A 27,565-nucleotide genomic window follows, 5' to 3' on the forward strand; every position below is an offset into this window, starting at 1 on the left:
CTGCAACAAAAGCCCCTTTGAGATTCTTTACATTGCTAGCAAGATGTTTCAGCCACTTGTAATTTGCATGGAGGATGCCAGGTCGTCTGCAAACACAAAACACCCACAGAATAGTGAAAATGTGAAAAGTGCAACAAAAACTGCAAACAGAGGACGCTTGTCTTTGAAAATATAAGCTGAAGAAACATTCACCATTTCTGGTTTGAGTCTTCACACTTTGCAGAGCTCAGTCTGATTTGGTGATGTGCAGTACAGAAACTTTATAGGTGGTTGTACTGTCTCCATTCCTGGTTACCTTGTACACCTCAGATCACCTACAATAATATTCTGAGGACTCTGCAGTGGATGTATAAGTGATCGGCAGGAGGAGGATTACAGAGCACTAGTGGATGTTTTTGTGGATGGGTCTGCGAGGAATCTTCTGCTTCTGAATGGTGACATGGTGATCGACTTCAAAAGCAAGAAGCCGGTCTGACCAGCAGCAGACTGAACAGAATGACCAACACAGAGGCTGTATATGTATATTTCTTGCTTAAGAAGCAGAATTTTTTTCAGTGCGTACAGCAAAGTTTGGAGATTTTCTATCAGTCATTGTACTTTACTGTGGTCTGCTGGGGGAGCAGCACTGGAGATGGTGACACCAACAGATTAGATAAAACTATTCTGAAGGCCGGCTCTGTGACACTGACCCTTTTGAGCTGTGGTGAAGAGGAGGTCACTGGACAAACTGGTATCCATCATGGATAATCCTGTTCACCTTCTGCACCACTTACTGCACAGGCTGCAGACACCTTCTCAATCAGAGTATAAATGTAAAATGTTTATAAAAGCCCTTGAATTAAAGATGAATGTCTGCACATCAATCGCATCTTCATGGTTTGATTTAAATCCACTGTGTAGGTGTACAAAGGTAAAGCTATGAGCACTGAGTCTTTGTACAACACAGTATGGACTGAGCTGTGTACAGTTTAATATGCAAATGTGCTGAATAATACTGAGAGAAACATTTGACTTTACTAGAAAGGAAGCTGCATATACTTACACATATACATACACGTGTGTGTGTACATACACATAAATCCTAAACCCATCTCTTCAGATCAATATCTTGTATGGCAGCTTCCTGCTGACAATCTCTAAATGTGTGAATGAGGCCCATTTTTTCTGAGCTAATGTAATCTATTCATCAATTATGACACACATACATACGCAAAACCCAATTGAAAACATCCCCAACCCATGGCAACATATTTTGGCACTATACTTGATGTGGCACTGATGTTTGAGAGGCTTGGCGAGAGCTGCTGGAGTGACTGCTGAAGTGCACACGTGGCTGTCTACATACACTGCAAGGAAACTGTTCATAACCTGTTCAGGTAGCAGAGAAGCTTCACACAGAGAGGCTGCAGATGAAAGAAAAGGAAAGGCAGGGATGTTAATCTCGCCAAAACACACCTGGATGCAGACAAAAACATCTCATTGCAGACAAATCCTTCCTGCCTTTTTCTTATCTGTTTCCCTCGCGAAGCTGCTGTGTGATTTCTCCCACTCCTTTTCAGAACTCTCACAGTCACACTTTCCTTTATCTTTTTCTTGGTTTTACACTTAGTCACGAACTGAATTTCATCGTGCGTTGTGTACGTGCCTCTCTACAGCCATCAGCATGTGTTGCTCGGAGAAGCTTTGCCTGTTAAGCAGAAGACCTTGTCTCTTGTTAACAAGGCCCTTCTCAATTACTCTCCATCCAGACGCTTATTAAAACACCCTCACAGCCCCACCGCCTTTCCTCCCCCCTCATACAGCTACCTTTAGTTTAATACCAGGGAGATCTTTGTTGCCATGGATTCTGTCGTCATGGCTACAAACAACTACGCAGATGTACAGGAAGTATAGAAGGATGGAAATAGCGCAGTGGGCTGGGGTGATAAGCGGACTTGAAGGAAGCTTAACCTCTGCAGGGTGAAGATCAAGCTGTGATAAGTCACAGCATTCAGCACGAGGAGGGGGACAGCGAGGTTGGCCATCCTATATTCAATGACGCATGAAGGTCAGGGCAAACCCTCAGAGGGATGTGAGAGGGATTACAGTTAATGTCTGGCTTGTTTTCTTGCTGCTGCTTTGCCTCAGTGGGGTATTTTCTGGTCTTACCTTGAGCACAACTACAACAAAACATTACCCGTATCTGTCAATAGTAAATGCACTGCATTTATACAGTGCTTTTCTAGTCTTGTTGACCACTCGAGGTGCTTTGAAATCTCAAAGCAATTCCCTCTTTAACTTCAAGATTGACAAGGAGGATTTTTGTAAAGCAGAAAAGTGCACTACTACAAACAGAAAATACCCCAGTCTGTCTGCACAGCCTTGAAGGGCATGGGGTAATTTACATAGGGCAGATAAAAGTGGAGCTTTGTCAGTGTTGATGGACAACTGAGTGTTTAATGTGGCTGTGCAGAGAATACATTTGCGGTGCATCCTTGATTTGTGAGACACTCCTGTGACGAGTTTATAAAACACATTTTTTGGAATTGTTTAAGGTCTAGAAAGGAAGTGGTCCTCAGTGGGACAAGTGGTTAAAATAAACAGGACATTGTATGGATACATTTGAGCCTGCGTGTATAATTTGGCCTGGTGTGAAAATCCAAACTAAAGTCAAATTTATATACTCTACTCTTTTTTATTTAAGTCAACAAAGATGTATACTATACAACTGATACCCTCTATATAAGAGCCATTCAAAGAAATCATTAAGAGCCCCAAATTATCAGGACTATTCACCTATAGACTAAACGTTTGACCACTTTTGTAGTATTCAGGTGAATGAAGGTGCATGAGAGGCAACAAAAGAAACTGAATAACAATAACAGTTTATTTGAGGAGCTAATTAAATCACATGCATCTAAGAGCTTACTAAATAATATCCTGAGTGATCTCAAGGGTACGGCACCCACTGACAGAAAAACACTCTGTTAAAAAGCTTGTCTGTAGCGCCACCATGTGGTTTTTTATTCACTAATGAACTCCTCAGGAGTTCATGCTGTGAGCTTTTGCTTGCAGTACAAGCGGCTGGTTACGACTTGTAGTGATGCAGAATGAGTGCGTTCAAAGTAATTCCAGTAAATTTCAGCCTTGTGGTTTATATATTTTTTAAATGCACAAACATTGTGTAGCAATTACAGCTTTCATAGAGTGTTTCACACTTTGTGCCCATGGCCATCATCTATTTCTGTGGTCCCAGTTATCTGTGACAGTCTTCAGGAATGGTCCGGACTATATTACACCCTCTTCCCTCCCCCAGAAGCTGTGCTAAAGTAACAGCTGATGTCAGTCCTGCTTAAAGACACACACACATATGAACACACATGCACACAGACCACACTGGCTACTCGGTCAAAGAGAGCCAGCCAAAGGGGAGTAGGGCTCCTGCACCTTCCTCTCCCTGCGACACATCAGCACTTGGCACAGAGGAGGCGCCATACCACGCTTCACAAATCCACAATCCAAGCCTTTAATCCCAAGTTACAGCAGACTTAAAAGGGGAGGGCAGTTATCTAACTCTCTCAGCACCCCCATGTGCCTGCTTGGATCATGGAGCTGCACTGCCTTCCTACTGATACCCCCACCACAGCCAGCTCCTGCTCCACGGATCCCCCGTACGACAACTGCCCACCTTTTGGCCAGCGAGAGAGAGCCAGGGAGAAGGAAATGGAGAGTGGAGTTGTGTGCCCTGCTGTAACCAGACTCCCAGGCCCCCAGAGCCCACTGCCTGGTCTGGCCCCAGCTGTGGCTGAGGTTCAGACAGTGGTCGGTGGGGGAAGAGGGCTTGGCATTTGGCCAGCTCACAGCTACTGCAACTGTAAAGAAGGCCTGGGAAGACAGGCCTGGGAAGCAGAGCTAAGCAGAGGCATAAACACAGCAAGAGGAGGAGACAGAGGAGGAGAACAGGGGTGTAGCTGGGGAGTTCATGTGAACCAAAGCCCAAGCCCATCACAGAGTGAGGAGCACCGGAGCGCTCTGTCTCTGTATGATAATCTCCCTGATGCTGAAACATCAAACAGCCTCCAGGACTTTGACACAGAAACAAGCCTCCAGGAACACTTGCAGGAGCAGATGCACAAAGCTGTAGCATCCAAACAAATCCAGGGATCGATGGAGGATGACTGTGCGACTGAAAAGATGCTCAGTAAAAGATGTTCTAGCAACCAGGACCAGAAACCAGACCAAGATGAGGAGCATGAACCGGAGCTACAGCTGGACTCAGGATCCTGTAGATTAACAGAAGGGGACCTGATGCAGCATCACCACCTCCCTACGTCGCTTCCTCAACATCTTACACAAAATTCCGCTCAGATGCGTCAAACCAAGTCTCACGACCCACCGCTGTGGCCTCCGGCTGATGTCAAACAGCCAAAACAGACATCGTCTCCCAGAGTGCCCCCTCCATTACCCCTGGCAGACCCCTCTGCCAGTGCTTTACGCAGCCTCCTCACCAGCCTGCAGCACCAGATAATGAAGCAGAGAGAGGAATATGAAGCACGGATAATCAGGTAACGTCAGCTTGTTTTTCTTTGTCCTACATTTTCTATTTATAAATCCCCAACAAAGATTAATTATGCCATGTGAAACAATATGAAGTATCTTAAAATGTAACGTGGTGATGCTTTTGGCTTTAATATTAGCATACACTTACAGCTCAATGACTTTAAGAATTTTCCAGCCTGTGGTGTATTTTCAATGAAGGGTAACACACTGTTCCCAGGCAAAGAAAGTGTGTACATGTGTCCACTCAGCTGTGCTGGTGTGGTCCCTCAGTTGACTCCAAGCTTCACCCTACATCCTGTTTGGTTCACAGATCAGCGAGAGCCGATTCAATTTTGTCATAGTTTCCCACAGATCTCCTCATGATGTGCTATGATGGAAATGCTGCTTGTATACACACGAAACTGCATTTTGGATAACCAAAGTTGGGATTTGGGTTTTTTAGTCTGGAAATGGATGTGCATCTATGTTTGTGGCAAAATACTGGCAAATTAAGAAGAAACCTGCTTTTTTGTTGCCATCTAGTTAGCCAGCAAAAAAAAGAAGCACAGCCCGTGTGCATGACATATAGACCAGCTCATGACAGTGGAAAGAGAGCTAATTTAAGGGGCCATGCTGCTGACCTAGACACAACACATACCTCATTTATTACTGATATAGATAGACCAACACTCAGAGTAAGGTAATGCATTGGTAGTAGTGGAGATGACAATCCTTTTAGCTCAATAAGGATGGTATGAAAAGTCACAAAAGACAGCTTTAACTCTGCACACGAAGCTTTTGAACTATCCGTTCAGACTTTCCAACGAGACAGTGCTGTGATTTACCCCCTTCTTGATTTCTTAGTTTTTTACATATTAGTCACAGTTGCATGTTTCAGAGCGCAATACAAATTTTAACATTAGATGAAAATAACCAGGGTAAACACAAAATGCAGTTTTAAAATAACCATTTTATTAATTAAGGGGGGGAAAGCTATCCAAAATTGTGTAAAAAGAAAAAAGAAAGATCAATTGTTCCCTAAACCTAATAACTGGTTGTGCCACCCTTTGGAGCAAGAACTGTAATTAAGCATTTGGAATAATTGGCAGTGAGCCTTTCACTGTGGAGGACTCTGATCCACACCTCTTTGTAGAGTTGTTTTAATTCAGCCACACTGGAGGGTTTTCAGGCATGGACAGCCTGTTTGAAGCCATGCCAAAGCATCCGAGTTGGATTTAGAACTGGACTTTGACTAGGCCACTTCACTACCTTCATTCATTTTGGCTCATCATCATGCTGCATAACCCAAGTGTGAACGGATGGCCGGACATTCTCCTTCCGGATTTTCAATAGTTACAGCAAGTCATCCAGATGCTGAAGCAGCAAAACAGCCCCACACCATGACACTACCACCACCGTGTATGACTGTCGATATGACGTTCCTTTTATGAAATGCTGTCGTTTTTTTTGCCAGATGTAACAGGATGCAAACCTTGCAGAAAGTTTAACTTTGCCTCATCAGTCCACAGAATATTTTCACAAATCATCAAGAAGTTTTTTGTTCTGTTTTTTCAAATGTGAAACAAGCCTTTTTCTTTCTGATCAGCAGTGGGTTTCTCCTTGGAACTCTACAATGGAGGCCATTTTTACCCAGTTTCTTTCTTATTGCTGAATCATGAACTCTGACTTTAACGGAGGCAGGTGATGCCTGCCGTTCTTTAGATGTCGCCGAGGTACTCTTGGAGTAACTTTGGTAGGTCAGCCATCACTGTTCCATGTTTTCTCCATTTGTGGATAAAGGCTCTCTCTGTTGTTCACTAGTCCCAAAGCCACAAAAACAGCTTTGTAATTCTTTCTTGCTGGGCTTTTCTTTTTTTAAATAAATGTGTTACTGTTTGAAACAAGTTAGCCTACTTCAGTTTGTCAGATTCTATTTAAGTGACTGCTTAGTTTAACACATATGGTAACAATGAGGCCTGGAGGTGCCCTGTGAAACTGAATTGGGCTTCCCAGAAAGTGTGGTTAATCATAGTTAAGTCATGATTTAATAAGCTGGCAGTGTTACTTTTTCATACAAGGTCAAGTAGGTTTGGATAGTGTTTTTCCCCTTAAAGGAAATCATTTAAAAACTTTTTTATTTTCACTCAGGTTACCTTGGATATTAAAATGTGTGTACTTTTACACAGGACTGCAAAGATGCTGTTGATATAAGGAACGATCCAGTAATCCATCCTGTCATTTTTAAATAAATTAAAAATAAATTTGTATCCTTCACCCTATTTTTATCCTTTTTAACTTTAATATTGCTTCTCTTTTCCTCCTCACGTCATCAGTCTGGAGCAGAGAAATGAAGAGCTACAGATGGAGGTAGTTCGTCTGAAAACAAACCTCGCACAGCAGCGGCACTGGTACCAGGTTGTGCAGGCGAAGATCGTGGAATCTGAACGGGCACGGGCTGCCGCGGAAGCACACAACACCACGATGCAGAGGGAGATGGAGCAGTTTTTCGACATCTTTGGAGAGCTCAACAACGAGGAAAAGAAAACAGAACACATTGTGCAGAGCTTTTGAGAAAGCTTATGATACGAGCAGTGAGTGCAAAGAGTAGGAAATAAATGCACAAGATGAGCTGGTCATTACACTCTAACGAGGGTCTTTTATCACTATGTCACTAATAAAGCAATGTACAGTCATTTCCTCATGAAGAATCTGAGAATTGCACAAAACAGCATCAAAGAAAGAAAAATAATCACTGATGTCCACTTTATTAGCTGAGTATGGGCAAAAGATGTTGGCCAAAAGGTCATATTGTGGTCATTGCAATCACAGAGGACATCTCTGGAAATAAAAGGAGGAACAAACCGAGATGTACAGTGTATACAATGGAGTCTTTTCTTTTAAAAACATAGTAAACACATGAGATAACCTGAGCAACGTGATGCTCAGTCCTTATCTGCTAAGATTTGGAGAGTTGGATGGCCACTCCTCAGGTCATTTAAGGCATGACTGAAAGAATAAGGTCATGGTTGTGTACAACATAGTGCATAAGTTCTCGGTGACTCCATAGTGTCTTCTTTCTGCATGTCCATCACATGTGCAATCAGTTATGAAAAAAACGTTTAAAAAAAGAAGAACAAAGGGGGGGGGGGGGGCGCAGTATCTGCACAGTCCATTTATCTTTGACTTTCAATCTTCAGTTGAACTCAGGACTCCACAGTCTCACCCACGCTTAAACCACAGCATGTCTGCTTTCTCTCTGGGAACTTTTAAAAAACCTGGACAGCTGGGTCAGATTATTCAAAGGACGAGTGCTGCACAGCATGTTCTTGTAAAACATACAACACACATTTAAGGCCAAAAAAACCAAAACAACAACAACAAAAAACAAACCCTCGTAAAACTACAACAGCTCCCTAACTCTAAAAGCTTTCTGAACTAAGAACGGAAACGTACTGTGAGTGAAAGAATGCTCTTGAATGCATTTCTTTGTATAGCAAGAACTACAATTTCTTACAGGTGTGAAGCCTTCATGCAGGTTAAAACGTGTCGTCTGATTTCATGATTCATTGTGTAACTTTTCCAGCACTAATGGAATGGTTTAAAAAAGAGAGAGAGACAGAAAAAAAGACAAAAGGGAGCAGTCCACACGTTTGTCAATGAAACGTTTTGACAAGAGGCTTAATTCCCACGGGCGTCACTGTGGTTGTGTGCAACACTCTGCAAGAACACACAAAAATAAATACAAGTATCTTGTTTTGCCTCTTCCGGATGTACAGGATTACGATTTTTTTTTTTTTGATGTACACACTTATAGTCAGTACCGTAAGTCAAATAAGGGTGATTGCAATATTATATATAGATATAGATATATGTAGCTCCACAGACATGTTGAATTTCTTAACCAAACAAGCACATCCTATCTATTTGTAATGAAAGGGTCTACAGCCACTATGAGTGACATCTTTACATACAGTACATTGTATCGGGAAATAAACAGTAACACTGCAATCACAGCTTCCCCTCGCTGTCATGGGGAAAAGCTTAAAACCAACATCACTCAAGCCAATTAATTATTCAATTAAAAACAAAAACACTGTGCAGAACGCACCGCTGTAGAGATCTGCAATACTTTTGATGAAACTTTTGATCAGTGTTTGATCATGATTGATGCCATCAGTTTATGGTAAGCTTTTGTTCTTTGTGGCGTAACATGCACTAGAGCAGGTCGCAGTGTGATGCTTGCCTGCCCCGATTTCATGACGATGACCTATGGTCTCGAATTGCTAAAAAAATAAAACTTTTAAAATACAGGCGTACAAAAACAAACGACTCCCCCACGTACTACTGGCAAATCAATATGGATGCATACACCGCATATAGGCAGGTGATCAAGTAAAACAATGGAGAAAACAGAGAGCACAGGTATCTTTTACCTGCAGGCAGCAGTTCCAACGACAGAGCGGGTAACAAATTAGAAAAATAAACCTGTCCATTGAGACTAAAGAGAAAAACTAAAGACATAAAGGGACAGAACAAGTGTATGTGGAGTTAAAAAACAAAGAAAAGAAAGGATGATGATGGCTGTTAAGCCCCTTTCAGACATGTACCCTCTCCTGACGGTGTCTGAACATGTTTGCTTCATGTATTCAAACCTGTGATGGCAAATCTCCTGGGTCAGACCTCGTAACAGTTACGTAACACTTCCAGCACGGCACAAGACTAAGAGCATGCAGGACATTAACGGTAACGAACACCAAAAGGTGTGCCGCGAACGCGTCTTTGTGAGTTGCTCAGCTCACAAGAGAACACCCTAAACAATAAAATATGTGCATATTAACATTTTAGCTCATAAACTTGGTTTGCAATAAGATTAAAACATTCCTCATTTTCATTATTCCCACTCATGAAGAAAGAGATTTGTTTTGGAGCCTGTGTGGGAAGGTTTTTCTCAGCAGCGCACGCACGCACAGAGTACCCCTGTTTGAGAACAACTCGCTCAAGAATGTGTTTCCGCTTAACTAAAGGCAATGCTGACAGTATTCAGGCATGTCATGTTTGTTGGTTTGAATCCATGAAAACACCGATGTAAAACTGACCGATGTCTGAAAGATTGTGCTGTCACTTTAACAGATTGCTGACTTCACCAATGTTACATATTCCATGTCTGAAAAGGGCTACTGATGTTTGGAGAGCGAAAACTGGAGATGGCAGGCGGGCAGACAGAGAGAGATGTGTGGAAAATGTCTGTGTTCAGTGATTCTCGTCCAGAGGTCCTGTCAGTGTGTCGATGCTGCTGCTGTCTGTGTCTGAGGCCAGGGTTTGCTCTGTGGACATGGACGAGATATCGTTGGCTGAAGAGGACTGGGAGGCCGAACCTGACACCACATCTGACACATTAAACACAAAAACAACAGACAGAACAGGAAATTTAGCTGCATATGGCAACAACATTTACACTTCCTAGTACATTGTTACTGGAACATCCACTCACAGCCGCTCTATTAGGTATACAGTGGGGCAAAAAAGTATTTAGTCAGCCACCGATTGTGTAAGTTCCCCCACCTAAAATGATGACAGAGGTCAGTAATTTGCACCAGAGGTACACTTCAACTGTGAGAGACAGAATGTGAAAAAAAAAATCCATGAATCCACATGGTAGGATGTGTAAAGAATTTATTCGTAAATCAGGGTGGAAAATAAGTATTTGGTCAATAACAAAAATACAACTCAATACTTTTTAACATAACCTTTGTTGGCAATAACAGAGGTCAAACGTTTACTATAGGTCTTTACCAGGTTTGCACACACAGTAGCTGGTATTTTGGCCCATTCCTCCATGCAGATCTTCTCGAGAGCAGTGATGTTTTGGGGCTGTCGCCGAGCAACACGGACTTTCAACTCCCGCCACAGATTTTCTATGGGGTTGAGGTCTGGAGACTGGCTAGGCCACTCCAGGACTTTCAAATGCTTCTTACGGAGCCACTCCTTTGTTGCCCGGGCGGTGTGTTTTGGATCATTGTGATGTTGGAAGACCCAGCCTCGTTTCATCTTCAAAGTTCTCACTGATGGAAGGAGGTTTTGGCTCAAAATCTCACGATACATGGCCCCATTCATTCTGTCCTTAACACGGATCAGTCGTCCTGTCCCCTTGGCAGAAAAACAGCCCCATAGCATGATGTTTCCACCCCCATGCTTCACAGTAGGTATGGTGTTCTTGGGATGCAACTCAGTATTCTTCGTCCTCCAAACACGACGAGTTGAGTTTATACCAAAAAGTTCTACTTTGGTTTCATCTGACCACATGACATTCTCCCAATCCTCTGCTGTATCATCCATGTGCTCTCTGGCAAACTTCAGACGGGCCTGGACATGCACTGGCTTCAGCAGCGGAACAGGTCTGGCACTGCGGGATTTGATTCCCTGCCGTTGTAGTGTGTTACTGATGGTGACCTTTGTTACTTTGGTCCCAGCTCTCTGCAGGTCATTCACCAGGTCCCCCCGTGTGGTTCTGGGATCTTTGCTCACCGTTCTCATGATCATTTTGACCCCACGGGATGAGATCTTGCGTGGAGCCCCAGATCGAGGGAGATTATCAGTGGTCTTGTATGTCTTCCATTTTCTGATGATTGCTCCCACAGTTGATTTTTCCACACCAAGCTGCTTGCCTATTGTAGATTCACTCTTCCCAGTCTGGTGCAGGTCTACAATACTTTTCCTGGTGTCCTTCGAAAGCTCTTTGGTCTTGGCCATGGCGGAGTTTGGAGTCTGACTGTTTGAGGCTGTGGACAGGTGTCTTTTATACAGATGATGAGTTCAAACAGGTGCCATTCATACAGGTAACGAGTGGGGGACAGAAAAGCTTCTTAAAGAAGACGTTACAGGTCTGTGAGAGCCAGAGATTTTCCTTGTTTGAGGTAACCAAATACTTATTTTCCACCCTGATTTACAAATAAATTCTTTACAAATCCTACCATGTGAATTCATGGATTTTTTTTTTCACATTCTGTCTCTCACAGTTGAAGTGTACCTCTGGTGAAAATTACTGACCTCTGTCATCATTTTAAGTGGGGGAACTTGCACAATCGGTGGCTGACTAAATACTTTTTTGCCCCACTGTACCTGTTAAACTGATAATGCAAATACCTAATCAGCCAATCGCATGACAGCAACTCAGTGCATTTAGGCATGCAGACATGCTCAAGACAACCTGCTGAAGTTCAAACGGAGAATCAGAATGGGAAAGAAAAATGATGTAAGTAACTTTGAATGTGGCATTGTCATTGGTGCCAGAGTAGTCTGAGTGTTTCAGAAACTACTGACCTACACAACCATCTCCAAGGTTTACAGAGAATGGTTTGAAAAATAGGAAATATCCAGCAAGCAGCAACTGAGGCTACAATTAACATGGGCTTACCACAGGTTTGAAAAATGTGACATTTAGATGGTAGAGTCAGAATTTGTCGTCGACAACATGAAAGCATCCTGCCTTGCATCAACAGGTCAGGCTACTACTGGTGATGTAATAGTCTGGAGCATATATTCTTGGCACACGTCGAGCACCTTAGTACCAATTAAGCATTATTTAAACATCACAGGCTACCTGAGGACTCTTGCTGACCATGTCCAGTGTATCCCTCTTATACTAGCTTCTTCTGCTAACAATCTCGAGCTGCTTTCTTGAACATGACAGCAAGTTCACTGCATTCAAACTGTCTACACAAATGGGCCAGATCGCAATCCAGGAGAGCTTCTTCGAGATGTGATGGAATGGGAGACTCACATCATGGACATGCAGCCGACAAATCTGCAGGAACCGTGTGAGGCTATCAAAGCAATATGGACCACAATTCCTGAGAAATGTTTCCAGCATCTTGTTGAATTTATGCAATGAACAATTAAGGACAGTTCTGAAGACAAAAAGGCAGTCCGGCAACGTACCACCAAGGTATACCTAACAGAGTGCATGTGTCCACAATGGCACATTTAAGGATACCCGTCTTATGGCCCATGAGAATGCCAGCAGACTCCTTAGCTACAGTAGGGCATTAAGATACTGTAGTTGTTTTAAGAGTATTGTACTGAAAGACAATATTTAGGGACAACTACTGTTTCCACTGCTGCATACTGACATATGTGTGTGTGAACGAAAAAAAAAAAAAAATTATATATATATATATATATATATATATATATATATATATATATATATATATATATATATATATATATATATATATATCCACATACATGTACACACTGTTCTAGGACCCTTTTGCGCCTTGTGAACATCAAAGTGAGTGTTTGTTTTGGTGAAGCTGTCAGTGTGAAGCGTTTTTCAAACAGTGACACGTCCAGTGAGGCTGCAGCTTTGGGCTTATGCTAACAATTTTGGGCTGATAGAGGAAAACTTTGTACCTGAGCAATCTTCTTTCATTAGACCATTCTTGTTCCTCTCCTCCCAGTCAATCACCTCTTCATAAATAAGTTCTGTGGAGAAACAGAACAGGTTAATGGCTTTCAGTGGTGACCACACTCATGCCTGCACGTTCAACACAAAAGCAACAGCAACAGTAGAACAGCAGTTGCCCGGTATGGTGCGCTGCTGGTTTGCTTCTCTAGAGGTCAGTGTATCCCACCTTTCCACTGCTCAATAGTGTGCTCTCTCTCTTCCAACTGCTTGTCAGAAATCTGTGGAGGAGGCTGTGAAACAAAAGGAAATGTCACACACAGCCGCAGCACTGATGAAGTTTACCACAAATTGAGGGGAACTGCTTGCTCACCGCGTCGGCCTCTGCCGGGTCGTACCACACGTGAATGTAGGGGTGATTAAGAGCTTCTTCTACAGATATGCGGCACTCGGGATCAATGACTAGCATTTTGGAAAGCAAGTCCCGTGCTTGACTTGCTGTTATGACAACACAGGAAGGGCAGGATTACTATGGAAACAGGCTTACGACATCATTAAATTTAAGTATTCTGTTTGACAATTGAATATTGTCCCTGATGGTGTTTGGCCAACATGTCTGTCAATGTCAAGATTTGTTCCGTTTTATTTAATGATGTGACCTCTTAAACGACAACATTACACCGCAGAGTTTTACTAAATCTATGCAGTACAGGAGTATCATTGGATACTAAAAATAACACTCTACATAAAGAGAGTATCAAAAATTCTTACTCTTCAATTTGTCATGTTCTGACTCAGAAGGGAAGGCCCAGTCTGGGAAAAGCTCGGCAAAGCTGACACCAGGATACTGTGGCTTGTTCATCACATAGTTCCTCACAGTCTCCATCAGTCGGTTCATAAACTCTAGACTGGGTGTGCCCAGAATCTCAATCACCTTATTCCACTGGTCGATGTCTAGAAAACACACTTGTTATGGAAATCTCCAGTAAATTGATGGGCCTGTGCACATGTAAGCAAGTGAAAAGAACAGATGAAAAGGTACAGAATAGATCCGACATGTACACTAAATAATTTTGTATGAAAGCTAGCAAAGGTAAGCCTTAATTCACCAAAGCATAGGAGAGATGAAAATTTTGACCTTACAGGATTACCAATTATTACCATTCACACTCAGATTAACAAGAATTTGTGCTCTAAAGAAATGTAAATGCATCAAATAGATGCTGAGTCATTTTACTGTCAAATAACTACAAAAGCAATGATTTATATTGAGAAGCTACAGATGTAACCACATCATGGCAACATATAAAAAGTCCCTAATCTGGGAACAATGGGTATCTGTCCCAATCCATCAGGTGGATATTGGCCAATTTCAGTTTAGGTTAATTTAGCCACTCTGTTAAGTGAACAGAGCAGTATTACAACCTGAAAAACCATTTTAGCATGGCTAAAAATACAGATGTGCACGGTCTGTTGACTTACTTCTGCGCAAGGCAATTACTTCAAAGGATGGGAAGCAATCTATCATCGACTCACACTTGTGCCCAGCATCCATTCTCAGCTACTCGGGTGTAAATGCAAAGGGGAAGCTGGGAGCTAAGAGGCAGCTTACATATGTAACAAGAGAGATTAATATTTATTGAAGAGAAACGGGAATTAGAGCCTGACCTATAATGGATGTATTAGGAGTAAAAACTTCTCTAAATTATCAGTGGGTTGTGATCTGTAAAATAAATATTTCCTATCAGTGTATAATGAGTTAGACTCTGCAGAGAAAACACAAAACTAAGTTTAAACTCAGCCCGAGTGTTTTGTAAATCGTAAATTCAGCAGCTGAGAAGATGCGAGTGTGCCGGGAGACCCACAAGACTAGAAATATTTGATAGAGTGTGAATGACGATGGAGGAGGAGGGACAACAACTGGCACAGAGACGATGAGAGCTGCGAAGGATACGATCAGTGCCCTGGAAGATGACGCTGCCCTTTACCATCTCTCCCATGATACACCCCACTGACCAGATGTCCACTGGGAACAGAAAACGCACAAGCACGCACAGATGCACACAAACACACACACATAACCACACAGAAGAGATATTAACTTAAAAGTGACCAGATAACATCAACTAGATAATACAATCCACACTGAATGTATAGTAACATAAAGTGACACACAGAATGATGGAAATCATGCTCTATGGATTCAAATTTGAATGAGAAACATTTAAAATGCGAAACACGAGCTCTCATCGGTTTTGGTGCATCTGCCAGCAGAGTCGCGGCCTGAGGCTTTCATCATAGCCATCTTCAGGCTTTTCTTTCTCTCGGAGTCAGTCTCAGCTTTCCACGCCTTTCTCCACAGCCTGGCTTATCAGTTTGCACAGCTGTTGCTCTCTCCCTCATTTTTCATGTGTGTAATTGCACGCACTTAGCAGGACAGGCTGTATTTCGTTTCTCTCTCTCACTCTCCAAGTCGACTGCTTGCTTGTCAGTGGTCGTCAGGGGCAAATACCCATCAGCTCCTCTTTTTCCCTGAAATTCAGCTTCACTAAAAATTAAAAGTTCTCTCTCTGAAAATATCTCCAGAGAATCTACTCCAAGTCCACTCAGCCATTACATAAATGTAAACACTTGGCAGGTTTCACTCCTATAAATGATTGGTCTCACAGCTTAGCTACATTCTTTGAAGAGCAGTTCAAGGACTACTTCCATTTTGCAAACCTACCCCAATATGATGAGTCATATTTCATGCTCCACCCTGTAATTAACCCAGGTCAGAAAAGATTGAGATAACCTGTCTGTTTAGCAGATAAATAATATCATGGGTCAGGTTTCTATCTCTGACTGCAATGGCTATACTGACAACGACACGGCTCTACACAGAGTATACATTTCTCAGAATATTAACTTAACTATTGCTTTGATTCCCCCCTCCAGATGTGTTTTATACAACTAAATAAACAATTCTTGCCTTTAATAAACAAAAATATCTCAGTGTCTCCTGGCTCCAGACAGAGCAACCAACTGTTGTGTGAGACGAACAAGAAAGGATACAGTCCTTTCCAGGAAAGAGGACTTTGTGAGAAATCATTTCAGCCATTATGCAGCCAACTGACCACAGGTCCACTGCAGCAGAGTGGTGGTATAGTAAACATATTTGTTAACATCATGTTAATATATCAAGAGTCAAACTTACTATGACGAGTCAAAATCACCATTAAATGTTTCCACTTTGTACATGAGAACCATTGCTAATATACACTCACCTTTCACTTTATTAGGCACACCTGTTCACTGCTCACTAATGCAGATACCCAATCAGCCAGTCACATGACAGAAACCCAATTTAGTCATGCAGACATGCCTCAAGATGACCTGCTGTAGATCATAGTGAGATTCAGAATAGGGAAGAAAGTAGGGCTGGGTTTTGATTATCAATTAAAATCGATTCTGGCTTGGATAACGTGATATTGATTCATTAAAATCCTGAATCGATTTTTAAATATAAATTTATTTTGCCTGAAACGCCAGAATCTCAGGTTAAACCTCACAAAATTTCTACAACCACCAAACAGCTAAAACAGTAAATGAGAGCAGGTACACGGATTCTGCACAAAGATGTAAAAACAAAACGCAGACCCGGCGCATCCGAATCAGTGAGATGTTGCCTTTCTCACGCCGTCGGGGCTGAAAGCAGACTGATTTTGAAGCGTCGGCGGGCACTTTAGGTTTACGTCCTTTTTGCGCTCGATTCTGAAGCTGCATCTTTTATCTCTCTCCAAACAATATTGACTGAACCAGCCACTAAAGATGATCCAAACTACGCTTCACATAAACATCGTCACAAATTTCCTCTTACTTTTGCTGTTTTGCTTCCACCACGATAAAAATCACACTTCATGTAGAGCTCTCTCTCTCCCTCTCTAAATCGATAATCAAAACCCACCCCTAGTTATTACCCACCAGTCTACAGTGTCAGTCGCTGTTTGTTTTTTTACTTACGACAAGAAAGCCTCATTTCTGCTGTTCAATACTGAACAAATTTAAACTTTTTAAAATTATGCAAAATTGCAAAATGCTTAGCTGTGTCTCTAATCAAACCTCAGTAACTTTGCTCTGCTTCGTTTTTGATCTACTGCACAATATTTTTAAGGTCATCTGCTACAAAAACCCAGACCAGGAAAACAGCCTTCATGTTTTTCTGTGTTTTATCCTCAGTTACTTTGACACAAAGGAATCTGCTGTGATGCTCACACCTTTGATAAAGTCTCACAAGTGTCAGCTTTCTTTTTATAGATATAAAAATATAGATATGTACTGATAAGTGATCAGAATTATAATATTTCTGACTGTCTGAGGCAAAATTTCCCCGATTCAAATCAAATGAATCGAATCGGATTGTGGATCGAATCGATTCGGGACCTTGTGAATCGGATTCGAATCGATCCTAGAAATCAGTGACGATAACCAGCCCTAGAAGAAATGCAATTTAAGCGACTCTGAAGGTGGCGTGGTTTTGGGGCTGTTGATCTGCTGGGAATTTCCCAGTTCTGAAGGTAGAAGGGAGACCAACCAAGTACCAGCAGGGTGCATCTAATAAAGTGCTCAGTGAGTGTTGTTGTTTGGGGTTTTTTTTGGGAGCATTAAATTAATCATAAAGTTTAAAAAAACCTGGCTTTTCGAGAACATGAAGAACTCCAGGGAGCAGCTTGTATTGATAGTCCTGATGGGTTAAATGATTTTCGGACACGCTACATAAAGTCATGTTAAACAGATTATTAGAAAATAATTATTCTGAAAGAGAGCAGTGTTACATGTTGACCAAGTAGTGTTTAAAAGATTTTTTTAAGGCTGGTTTGTACTCACCATTTTCCTTGTACTTCATACCGAGAATGACCTCCGGGGCACGGTAATATCTGGTCACCACGTACGGGGTCATCATGAAATTAGTGCAGGCTGTCCTAGCTAAGCCAAAGTCCAAGATCTTTAGTGTGCAATCTGACTTAACCACAATGTTACTGGGCTTCAGATCCTGAAGGGGGAAAAAAAATTCGATAAATCTTTAGGAAAACAGGCACAATAATCTTAAAGTTGACAAGCAGATGGAAACGTAATACAACCATTTTAACCACTTTATAAAGTAAACTTTGGAAGAATTATCTAAATACAAAATGAATAATGTTATTTCAGAATCAAAGATATACTCATTGGCTAATGCTAAAATACACAAAACAAGCAAAAGTTTAAATAAATGCAAATTTTTTCATGTATTAATAAATATTAAAGAGCTGTCAGGTTACAGACACAACATGGGAAACGTTACACTTTTAAGCGCTATTTAAGTATTAAGTTACTGTGTTTTCAGAGTGACTCTTTTAGCCAGCAACACATTTACTGCTTGCACTTACCCTGTGGATTATGCCAGCAGAGTGCAGGTGCCTGATTCCACAAAGGATCTGGTATAGCAGGTAGGACATCCTCTCGTGGTCTAGGTCCATATGGATCACCTGGCATAGGCTGGCATCCATTAGCTCCATCACCAGATACCTGAGAGGAGGGGAACAAGTGCAAACTGTGTTTGTGTGCTACTGTGCGAGAGCTACAAGTGCAAAGAAAAGAAACAAAATAACAGGAATTTAAAAAACAATCAGAAAGAAGACAAAATAAGAAAGCAGATAAAGGAAATGTGACAAAAGCAAAGCGTGAAAAATAGAAACCAGAGAGCGAATGAAAGCAACGCAGAGGATTAGAGAACGTTGGAAAGTAAATAAGAGGATGTTTGTTAAATGAAAAAAAGACGCAAAATACTTCAGCTTAAATCTTTGCATGTGAGAGAAAACCAAAGCAGCCAAAAAACACTTGAGTGCCACTCACAGATCCTGAAATTCCTCCAGGGACTTCTGAGGCGTGAATACATTGATCAGACGGATGATCTGCAAGCAGAGAGACAAGCCGTTACTCTACTCTGTCGCTCTCCTACCTACTGGTGAGGCCCAACTAAAGGCACAGCAGGGCTTCTGTTACCCCAAACCAGAAATGTTATATTTAGTCCAAGGAGATGACTTGAACTTAAATTTATATTACATATGTTCTGGCTACCTCTTAATATTAGAAATATTGTCCAACACATGAGAAGATGGAAATTATCAACTTTAACATTTTTCTGCCACACCTCGGTTTAACCTTCATCAAATGTTCAACACATTTTATTGCAGGTCGAAAAAGAAGATTTACATTTTTGTGGTTGACACATTTGAGCAGCACCAGCTCCCTGTAGGCGCGCTTAGCGTGGGTCTGGTTCTGAAAGGGCCGACACAGCTTTTTCACTGCCACTGGTATACTGAGGACCGTATCTAGAGCAGAGCTGCAACAGATTTCATTAAAGAAAAAAAAGACAGAGACAAATGTTAGCAAAGAAGAAACTAAGTGCATCCCAGAGAAAACAGCTTATTCAAAAATTCCTAGTTACACATTCAGTTTCATTCACATTTTAAAAATAGTAAAAATAAAAATATAATTTTTTACGACCCTACTTTAAACATGATCGGGGCTGCACAGAGGAAAATAATCAGGTGTGAAATGTATAGTTTTCAGGGTTTTTATCGGTTTTCAGCGTTATTTTGTTATCGTTTTTATCGTTTACTCTGTTTTCCTGGGTCTTTTTACGTGTGTTATGAATAAATTTTCTTTTTTCCGGTACCGGTACTAGTTTTATTTTGTTATACTTATCCGCGACACCTTAAAGGCTGGTCCATGAAAATATTGTCGGGCATAAACCGGTCCGTGGCGCAAAAAAGGTTGGGGACCGCCGACCTAAACCACAGCAGTTTAACTCTCAGTAAAATGTATTTATATAGCACTTTTCACAGACAGAAATCACAAAGTGCTTCATAATAAAACCTACGAAAATAAAAGTATAACACAACAATGCAAATTAATAGAATACAACATAAAACAGGTGTGGGGTGCGTGTGAGGATAGATGACTCACGACTGCAGACCAAATCTACCCATGGGTTTGTACCCATAAAGCAACCTGAACCCGAACTGAATGGGGGCAGTGATTTACTGAAACATGTACAAAAACACATTTAAATACAGTATATGAGTGAAAGGGAGACTATATATAATTCCAACAAGTTTGAAAGTTAAAAATTGAGATGAACATCTTTAAACGTCTACACAGCCTGAGCCTGAGTCACGTAGTCTTCAGGAATAGTTCTCCAGGCTTCTTTAAGTAGATTCAAAGCTGTTCTTTGGATGTCATTTTCCATTGACTCAACTAAGGAAATCTGAATAAATTGTGTTTCTGTCTAACAAAGTGCCTAAAGACACACATTATATTACATTGGTTCTTTGCTAATATGTCTGTTTTGTACACCTAACTTAAGGGATCAACACTGAATCATCCCATAAGATATGTATATGTAAAATATGTATTTTACCTGGTTAATGTGTGTGGCAGGGCATGCTCTGCAGCGCCGCTGCAGGGGAGGCGGACGCACCTGAGCGCCACCCGCAATCACGCCTCGCCGCCTTGACATCTGCGCTATCTGTGCTGTTGTGTTGGTATGTGTCGGGCTGTGAGCTGAAAAGCTACAACTGGCTGTATGTGTACAGCAACCGTGTGTGAAAAGTGGCCTATAAAGAGGTGCTGAAAAGCATGTTCATGCAAACATCGTCGGTTCTGCCGTGGTATGTTTACAATGGGACTTCTGCTCCTGAACCTCTACTAACCTCCAAATAACTTCTGCAGAAGTTATTTGGAGAGGAAAGGATAATGGCTGCTGAAGAAAGAATGCCATTGGTCGAAAAGAGAGGTAAAACGATTTCAGTGGTGTGGAAACATTATGGGCTCGTGGAGTCAGACGTGGATCAAGTAGACATAGTGTGTAAACTTTGCTACGGTGTCGTAGCTGCACCACAGAGCAACACTACAAATGTATTCAATCATTTGAAGACCGCTCACAAAGTGACATACGATCAAACAATGAAGGAGCAGCAACTTTAGTTGACATACCTCAATGTCAGTTTGATGCAATTGTGCATTGTGTGGCTGCACAGCTTGCCTTGATGTTTGGTTATTTGTATGCATAAATATTATGCAGTATTTTTAAGTTCACTAAAAATTAATGTTTACATTTTTCATTTAGTTTTTATATTGCAAACATTTGCACTGTTATCAGTATTTGCACACTATTTTATATTATTTTTTGACAATCTTTAAAGCCATTATTCAACACATTGTTATTGTTAAATAAATATTATCAAATAATCGAGATCTCAATTTCAGTGAAAATAATCGTGATTATCATTTTTGCCATAATCAAGCAGCCGTAGTTCACAATAGAGAACAGCTGCTGACATAATGTGGATCTGAAGATCCATAATTGGCCTACCTGGGGTTGAAAGTCTCGATAAATGCACGGCGTTTTGGCGGGTACACCGGCTTCCGCGAGTGTGACGCTTATTTTGAGCAATGAAAAAATAATAGAATATAATTTTATTTTTATATTTCAATATCACAATAATCTTCCAATTTAGAACTACAAGTTAAAAAAGAACTAACATAAATAAAATACACTTCAGCTAAATACTTCCAGTTTATTTTCCCAAACCACGCGGAACCGCAGGTTGCCGACCCCTGGTGTAAGTGGTTTAACAAACAAAAACACAAAACAAAAATACAAATCTTCTGAAAATGGTCAGGTACATGGACTGGCCTCAAAAAGCAGCCAATCTCCAAAGAAAACCTTTGAAGACCATCAGAAAGCCTGGAGAAAGATTGCTCAAGAACAGAGCCAGAAAATCTGGCTCCTTGGAAACAAAACAAAGAAATAATGGCTCAGGACTTTTGCACAGTACTCTGCAAGTCTGACATTCAGGGAAATGTATCTAAAATTAAATTCAAGCTCCGTTTGATATAATCATGTAGCCAATAATGAATTAAGTCAAGGGTGCCAATATTTCTAATCAATAGCTTCAACAAATGTGAGATTTTCAGCTTGGAACAATGATATTGACATAACAGTACTTTTTCCAGCAACATTTACACTCATGATGGAAGCAAAAACACAGCTGACACTACTGATCACATTAACTGTGTCTCTATTTAAGAGTCGCTGCAAGCTGTGACACTTGATAATGAGCCAGCTTATCTAACACCTGACCCCAAAGGGGCTCAACCGATTCAGCAACAATCACTAACATGTGAATTATACAGCGTCAGATCTACACCGTAACCCCATTTTAATCCTACTCCACAATATTCTAAGTAACCTACACCTCCTGAGAAATGTAACTATGTGTTAACTTGAATGGTATGGAAGTTTATGGTGTAGGGAAAAAAGGAGTTTTTGTTTACTATGCAAGTTAGAATGCAGATTTCCCAAAGCAGTCTAAAGTTTTAACCTGTGCCCATTTAATCAATCAAAGACTGAAAAAAACTTCTTTGTCTTACCAAACAATGCCTTGGGCGCCAGAGCCAATGGGCCGCAGCTGCTGGTAGCGCCTGAGTACAGTGAAGGTGGAGTCCACCACCTGAACACTGTAGAACTGCCCCTCCGCCTCACTCATCCTGCTGAACAGTCAGGACCACCAGCGCTGTCTGCAGGACAAAGGAAAACAAAACAGATGAATATCACCACGTTCTAATCTCATGTACGCTCTCCTCTGCTCTCCGTTTCAAAGTGTGTGAAAAGGGCTGGAGAGGAGCACACAGCACAGCTTAACAGATGAGAGACAGGCTCAGTTGAATGTAGCATTTTATTGAGGTAAAAACTTTGAAAACCTTCTAAAACTAAAGATGAACTTGTGTGTTAGGGCCCAAAAAATATCTAATCCAAGATTAACTTTGACTTGATTTGCATGGAACTTTAAATGCTTTCATTGATTAATTGATAACCTTACGTTTCTCCAATATTTTTTATGATAACAGAAGCATAAGGCTGGAGCTAAAGGCTGAGCCTTTAATGTTTGGTGTGCTTGTTAAAACAGAGGAGAGAGAAAGCTAACAGCTTACAGTTCCCTCAGTAAACACGAACATACCACGCACACTCACACAGGCAGCATTTAGCTTGAGTCTCTTCATTATTTCTTGAACTGCATCCAGCTTCACTACAAGTGTGCGTTCAGCTATCAGCACTGGATGAGCACATACATGTTAATAAATTACACGATGTGTTTGAGTGTTTATAACAAAATATGAAAGTGTTTCTTGGCAATAGTTTATGTGCGCATGTGCATACATCTGTGGGCGAGAACACATAATCGTGTAGCTACGCAACACCAAGCAGTCACGGCTGTTTGTCATTCCTTCAGAAGACAGTCATCAGTTTAAAGCAGACCAATTTTTTTCCGCCTTTAGCGGGGAACAGCGAGACAAGCACTCATTGGATTTCGTGGTCACAGACACAAAGTACTGACGAGAAAAATAAAGGATGTTTATGATCAAATGGACCAGAAAAAAAAAACCTGTAAAGCTAAAGTCACTGCAACAAGCAAAGAGCTACATAAGGAATTAGAAAGAGAACTGCTGTCAGATATCAAAGTGTGTGTCTTTAGTTTAAATGTTCAACTGGAGACGGAAACATTTATTTAAAAATTAATCAAAAGAAAATCTAATAATTGTAGTTCATTCTCCAATAATCAAGAATTAGCGTGCAAATTATTTCAATTATACATTTACCTGAAGGTGATGCGTATTCTGAGTTTTATACAAGGAATACATTTCAAAATTAGCTGGAAGAAGGGGTCACATACCACTGTGCTGCATCACACTCAGTAAGTGCCACATTGTTGAATTAAGCTAGGCCATCAGTAAAAGATCACTGCCTGGAGATCAAACTAAGTTCCTTCAAAACCTATACATGCCTCAGCTGGGCCTTTTCCATGCCATGTAAAGCATAACAGCCACTGGTAATTGTTTTCAAACATGTCCTAAATAATCTCCAGTGCATGTGTGTGTGTGGATTTTCATTGTTCGCTTCGCAGTTTTAACTTCCATTTTGAGATGAAGAAAGAAAGTTATGTGTAAATAATATTACTGGTTGATATGCACTGGTATAGAGCTATATCAGCCAAACATTGTTATCGACAAATAAGGCGACATTTACTGATGGCACTGGTCCACGTCTCTGCTTGCCATTGTATATGATTGTTTATTTCCTACTGTGGTTTGTTATGACTTATTTGCCTGCTTGTAGGCCGGGGTTTTTGCCCATGAACAAACACTGGGAAAAAGCCTTCACGTGTAGGAGGTACCGATCTGCAACCTTGCCATTAGTCAGATGAAAAATGAATCCTTCTCAGTTACTTTCTTCCTCTGCCTGTCTCCTCTCTTTCAAACATAAATCCAGCTGGCTCTCTGACTACACCCAAAGGAAAAACTCCAAAGACCTTTACTTCCTTCATTCTTTTTGTTTTTCACAACTTCTTTGGCTTTGTCCTTTTCCTATTGTGCTACTAACATCCCCCTCAATTGCCTCGTTCCTACGGCCTCCTCACAGATATCTCCAATGATGGTCCTGACAGATATATATTTTCATGACTGCTGTGACTGACACGCAAGCTGAGCTTTTCTGTTTACATACATGTAAAACGTAGGTACAGGCAAAACAGCATGCTAATACCAAAGCTGTACTGCACGTCTCAACAGCACAGATCTTAGGCCACAGGACACAAACACCTTCTGCTAAAAAATACAGAAAAGACTATTTTAGCCTCACTGACAACAGCATTTTGAGATATTTATATTTTTTCATATAAGAGCTGGTGTGCAGCTTTTGCAACACACACATCAAGTTAAAGCATGCTCTGAGAAGACCATTACTCATAACCAAAACCACTGTAGCTTCATCAGTCACCTGGTGCCAGGTTAGTCACAACTACTGGGTCATTCTAAAGTCGATTCAGCACAAACACTGACAGGGAACAACTGTTTGATTAAAGCTACATACTGCTCAGAAAGCCAAACAGAAACATAGGCAGACACCTGCCACAGTTCTGGGCAGCAGGCTCTGAGGAATTTATTTAAAATCAAAAGGGAAATCGATCGTGTGGAAAAAAGTTCCCCAGAGATTCCTCAGCAACTGTGGGTACACTAAAAGGAAGAGACATCCCAGAACAAACTGCTTATGAATGATACCATTAATCATTACTAGCCAAGGTTAAGGGCGACACTGATGCAGCTGATCCTGTGAATGCAGATAAACTGCTAAAACACTTTATCAATCGCTACAGAGAAAACAAACAAAACACTGCTTTAGGTTGATGATTATTTTAAAAAGGATGATTAAACCATGTTAACCACAAAACTGCCTATTAATCTCAAAGCTTACAGGGAACACTGTCATCAACAGTGTCTCCATTTTTTCCCCTCAGACTGAATTAAAGGTAGACGTAGCTACTATGACATCATCCACTGGTTTGTGAAGTCCTGTTTTAACTCTTTTCCACATAAAGACGAGATTTAATGACCTCACCCGTACCCTTAATGGTGAGTTTCGATACCTCAGTATATATCAATAACCCTGATGACCTCACTAATGATGCAAACCCAGTCATTTTGTTCTATAAGCAGGCCTGAAATATGACAGAATCCGCTCAGTTCAGAAAAGAGCTTCAAGGGTTACTCGTAGTAAGAGTAAAAGCCTCGAGCCGAGTGTTTTCGCCGTGTCATATCTGGTTGGTGTTTTGAAAAGCGATGTGACAAGCGAGGGGTGAGTCTGACAGTGACACCGCAGGCTCAATAAGCACACCGTGTGTGATCCTCCTTTCTGAAAATTAGAATACCCAAAATTTACTAAATGGAGTTTATGTTGTATCGAAGATATGAGCGACTGAGCTCATTATGTCATCAGGAAAGTGTTTACAGAGGTCAAGCCTGAGGTCTGTTTTCCCGTAAACTTCTGCAGAACCGGAAAACACTGGTATCGGGGCCCTTGTGGCCATTGTTCACACATTCTCACTTACACAGTTATATATATTTACTCCCATAAATCAAGGCAGAATATAATCAACCAGTTGGGGAATATTACCTATTATACAAACCCTCCTGTGTACTATAGAGATTGAAAATGTGACGTCAACAGCGGAAAACACCAGCCCACGTAGCCATTTGAAAAAAAAAAAAAGAAAAGGCTTAAGATACTTCTCAGTTGGTTTCACTTTTCAGGCCTGGAAGCCTTATTAATTTAATTTTTTTAACTGTTTTCTATGCAGCAATAGTTTATCAGAATCAGAATAGTATAGAATATCCAGTTTAGCTGGATGTTTTCTTAGTGCAAACAGTGTTACAGTTTTATGCCTGAGAAAATGTACTCAAATAAACTGTAAAGAATACAGTTATCTGGAATATGAATGAAAAGATGGGGGTTACGTACTCTTTCTCTTACCTGATGATACTTATTACACTAATCCATATTTATGCAATGGTATGATGATCAAAGAGTTGATGAGAGAAGTGACCTTCACACAAGCATCATGGACCTCAACCAAAGCTCGTGGCAGTGACTGTTCAGTTCAGTCTAGTCCAGGCTTGGGGGTCTGACGTGGCCTAGACTTGGGAGTTAAGATGGGGAGTCAGTGAGCTGGCTATGAGATCATATTAGCATGGCCTGAAGCCTCAGCATCTCATCTCGATGTAGCAGAGTTACAAAACACAGCAGGGATGGGTAAAACTACACGGGAGTCTACTGCTGCTGAACTAGACACACCAAATTAGTCTTTGAGAGCAGTCTCCCGGGGAAGAAGAAGGATGCAAATTAAAACACAGCAAACTTGGACACACTCTGAACATCCATGTGATCCCACTAAAAAGTTCAGTGCGCACAAAGTGGCTGAATCACTGACGGGCTCGCCTTGCCAATGACATGCCAGAAAAACCTAGCTTGGGCTGTGAAAAAAAAATCCCCTTAGTTTTCATTGCATCTGCACCTGCGCTTGTGGTGACTGTGGTTAAGGTTTGTGAGCAGGCCTACACAAATGTCATTAATTTGGACTACATGTGTGTTTTCGAGGCTCTGTGGGTAAGGTATGCGCACTGACAGCTAGACGACGTGAATTTTTAGCATTTCATAGCGCTACACGCCTGCTCTACAACAGACACAGACACACACACACACACACACACACACACACACACACACACAGTGAGGTATGAAGTCACCCGGGTATGACACACCGTGGCCGCAGCACTGTTGGCACTCGGTGCTTTAACACAGTCAGAAACCATCGGTTTACACAGCTAAAGTTACACCAGCATTAACGACATCTGACTTTCCAAAACCTCAGTAAAGGTACGAAGTTAGCAGGGCCTACACTACCATTGTTTTTCAATTCTGTGGGCAGCAATGCGGTAGTCAGGCTGAACTGTAAGCTCCGGCGGAGTAGAGAACGGGCAGCAGGATGCAGCTGCTGCGGCGAGACCTACCTTCTCCCTTCGCCTCTCCCAGGGCACTCCCATGCATCGAAAATATAGATAAAACACTCCCCGAGCTCCTCAGGCACAACCTGGGCTTGGAAAAGTTGAAAAGGACGGTCGGCCCGGCTGTCACGACTGACAGACCTTCCTTTAGTTCCTAGCTAACTCCAGCGGCAGCACGGACGGACGGGTGCGGAGGAAGGGAACGCCACAACAAGC

General features: G+C 41.5%; 2 protein-coding genes across 5 annotated transcripts; one reads left to right on the forward strand and one right to left on the reverse strand.

The window, feature by feature from the left end:
* Positions 1 to 1,164: 1,164 nt before the first annotated feature.
* On the reverse strand, positions 1,165 to 27,565 carry mapk9 (mitogen-activated protein kinase 9). Of its 4 annotated transcripts, none has more exons than XM_080288253.1 (12): positions 27,356 to 27,565; positions 22,385 to 22,531; positions 19,160 to 19,289; positions 18,800 to 18,858; positions 18,334 to 18,472; positions 17,792 to 17,957; positions 14,880 to 14,951; positions 13,697 to 13,879; positions 13,299 to 13,423; positions 13,155 to 13,218; positions 12,934 to 13,005; positions 1,165 to 1,403 (listed from the first exon to the last, which is right to left on the reverse strand). In XM_080288253.1, exons 2-12 carry the CDS (start codon positions 22,498 to 22,500, stop codon positions 1,180 to 1,182), a joined length of 1,350 nt encoding a protein of 449 aa, XP_080144379.1. In that variant the 5' UTR covers positions 22,501 to 22,531; positions 27,356 to 27,565; the 3' UTR covers positions 1,165 to 1,179. The 4 variants fall into 4 exon arrangements, with proteins under 4 accessions (XP_080144379.1, XP_080144383.1, XP_026047918.1 ...); XM_080288257.1 differs by lacking the exon at positions 14,880 to 14,951 and adding an exon at positions 15,980 to 16,051; XM_026192133.2 differs by lacking the exon at positions 1,165 to 1,403 and adding an exon at positions 8,931 to 9,905.
* LOC113036087 (uncharacterized) lies at positions 3,340 to 7,381 on the forward strand. The gene is made up of 2 exons (XM_026192154.2): positions 3,340 to 4,544; positions 6,852 to 7,381. Exons 1-2 carry the CDS (start codon positions 3,586 to 3,588, stop codon positions 7,087 to 7,089), a joined length of 1,197 nt encoding a protein of 398 aa, XP_026047939.2. The 5' UTR covers positions 3,340 to 3,585; the 3' UTR covers positions 7,090 to 7,381.

The sequence above is a fragment of the Astatotilapia calliptera genome, chromosome 2, assembly GCF_964374335.1.
Source record: "Astatotilapia calliptera chromosome 2, fAstCal68.1, whole genome shotgun sequence".
Classification (NCBI taxonomy): domain Eukaryota; kingdom Metazoa; phylum Chordata; class Actinopteri; order Cichliformes; family Cichlidae; genus Astatotilapia; species Astatotilapia calliptera.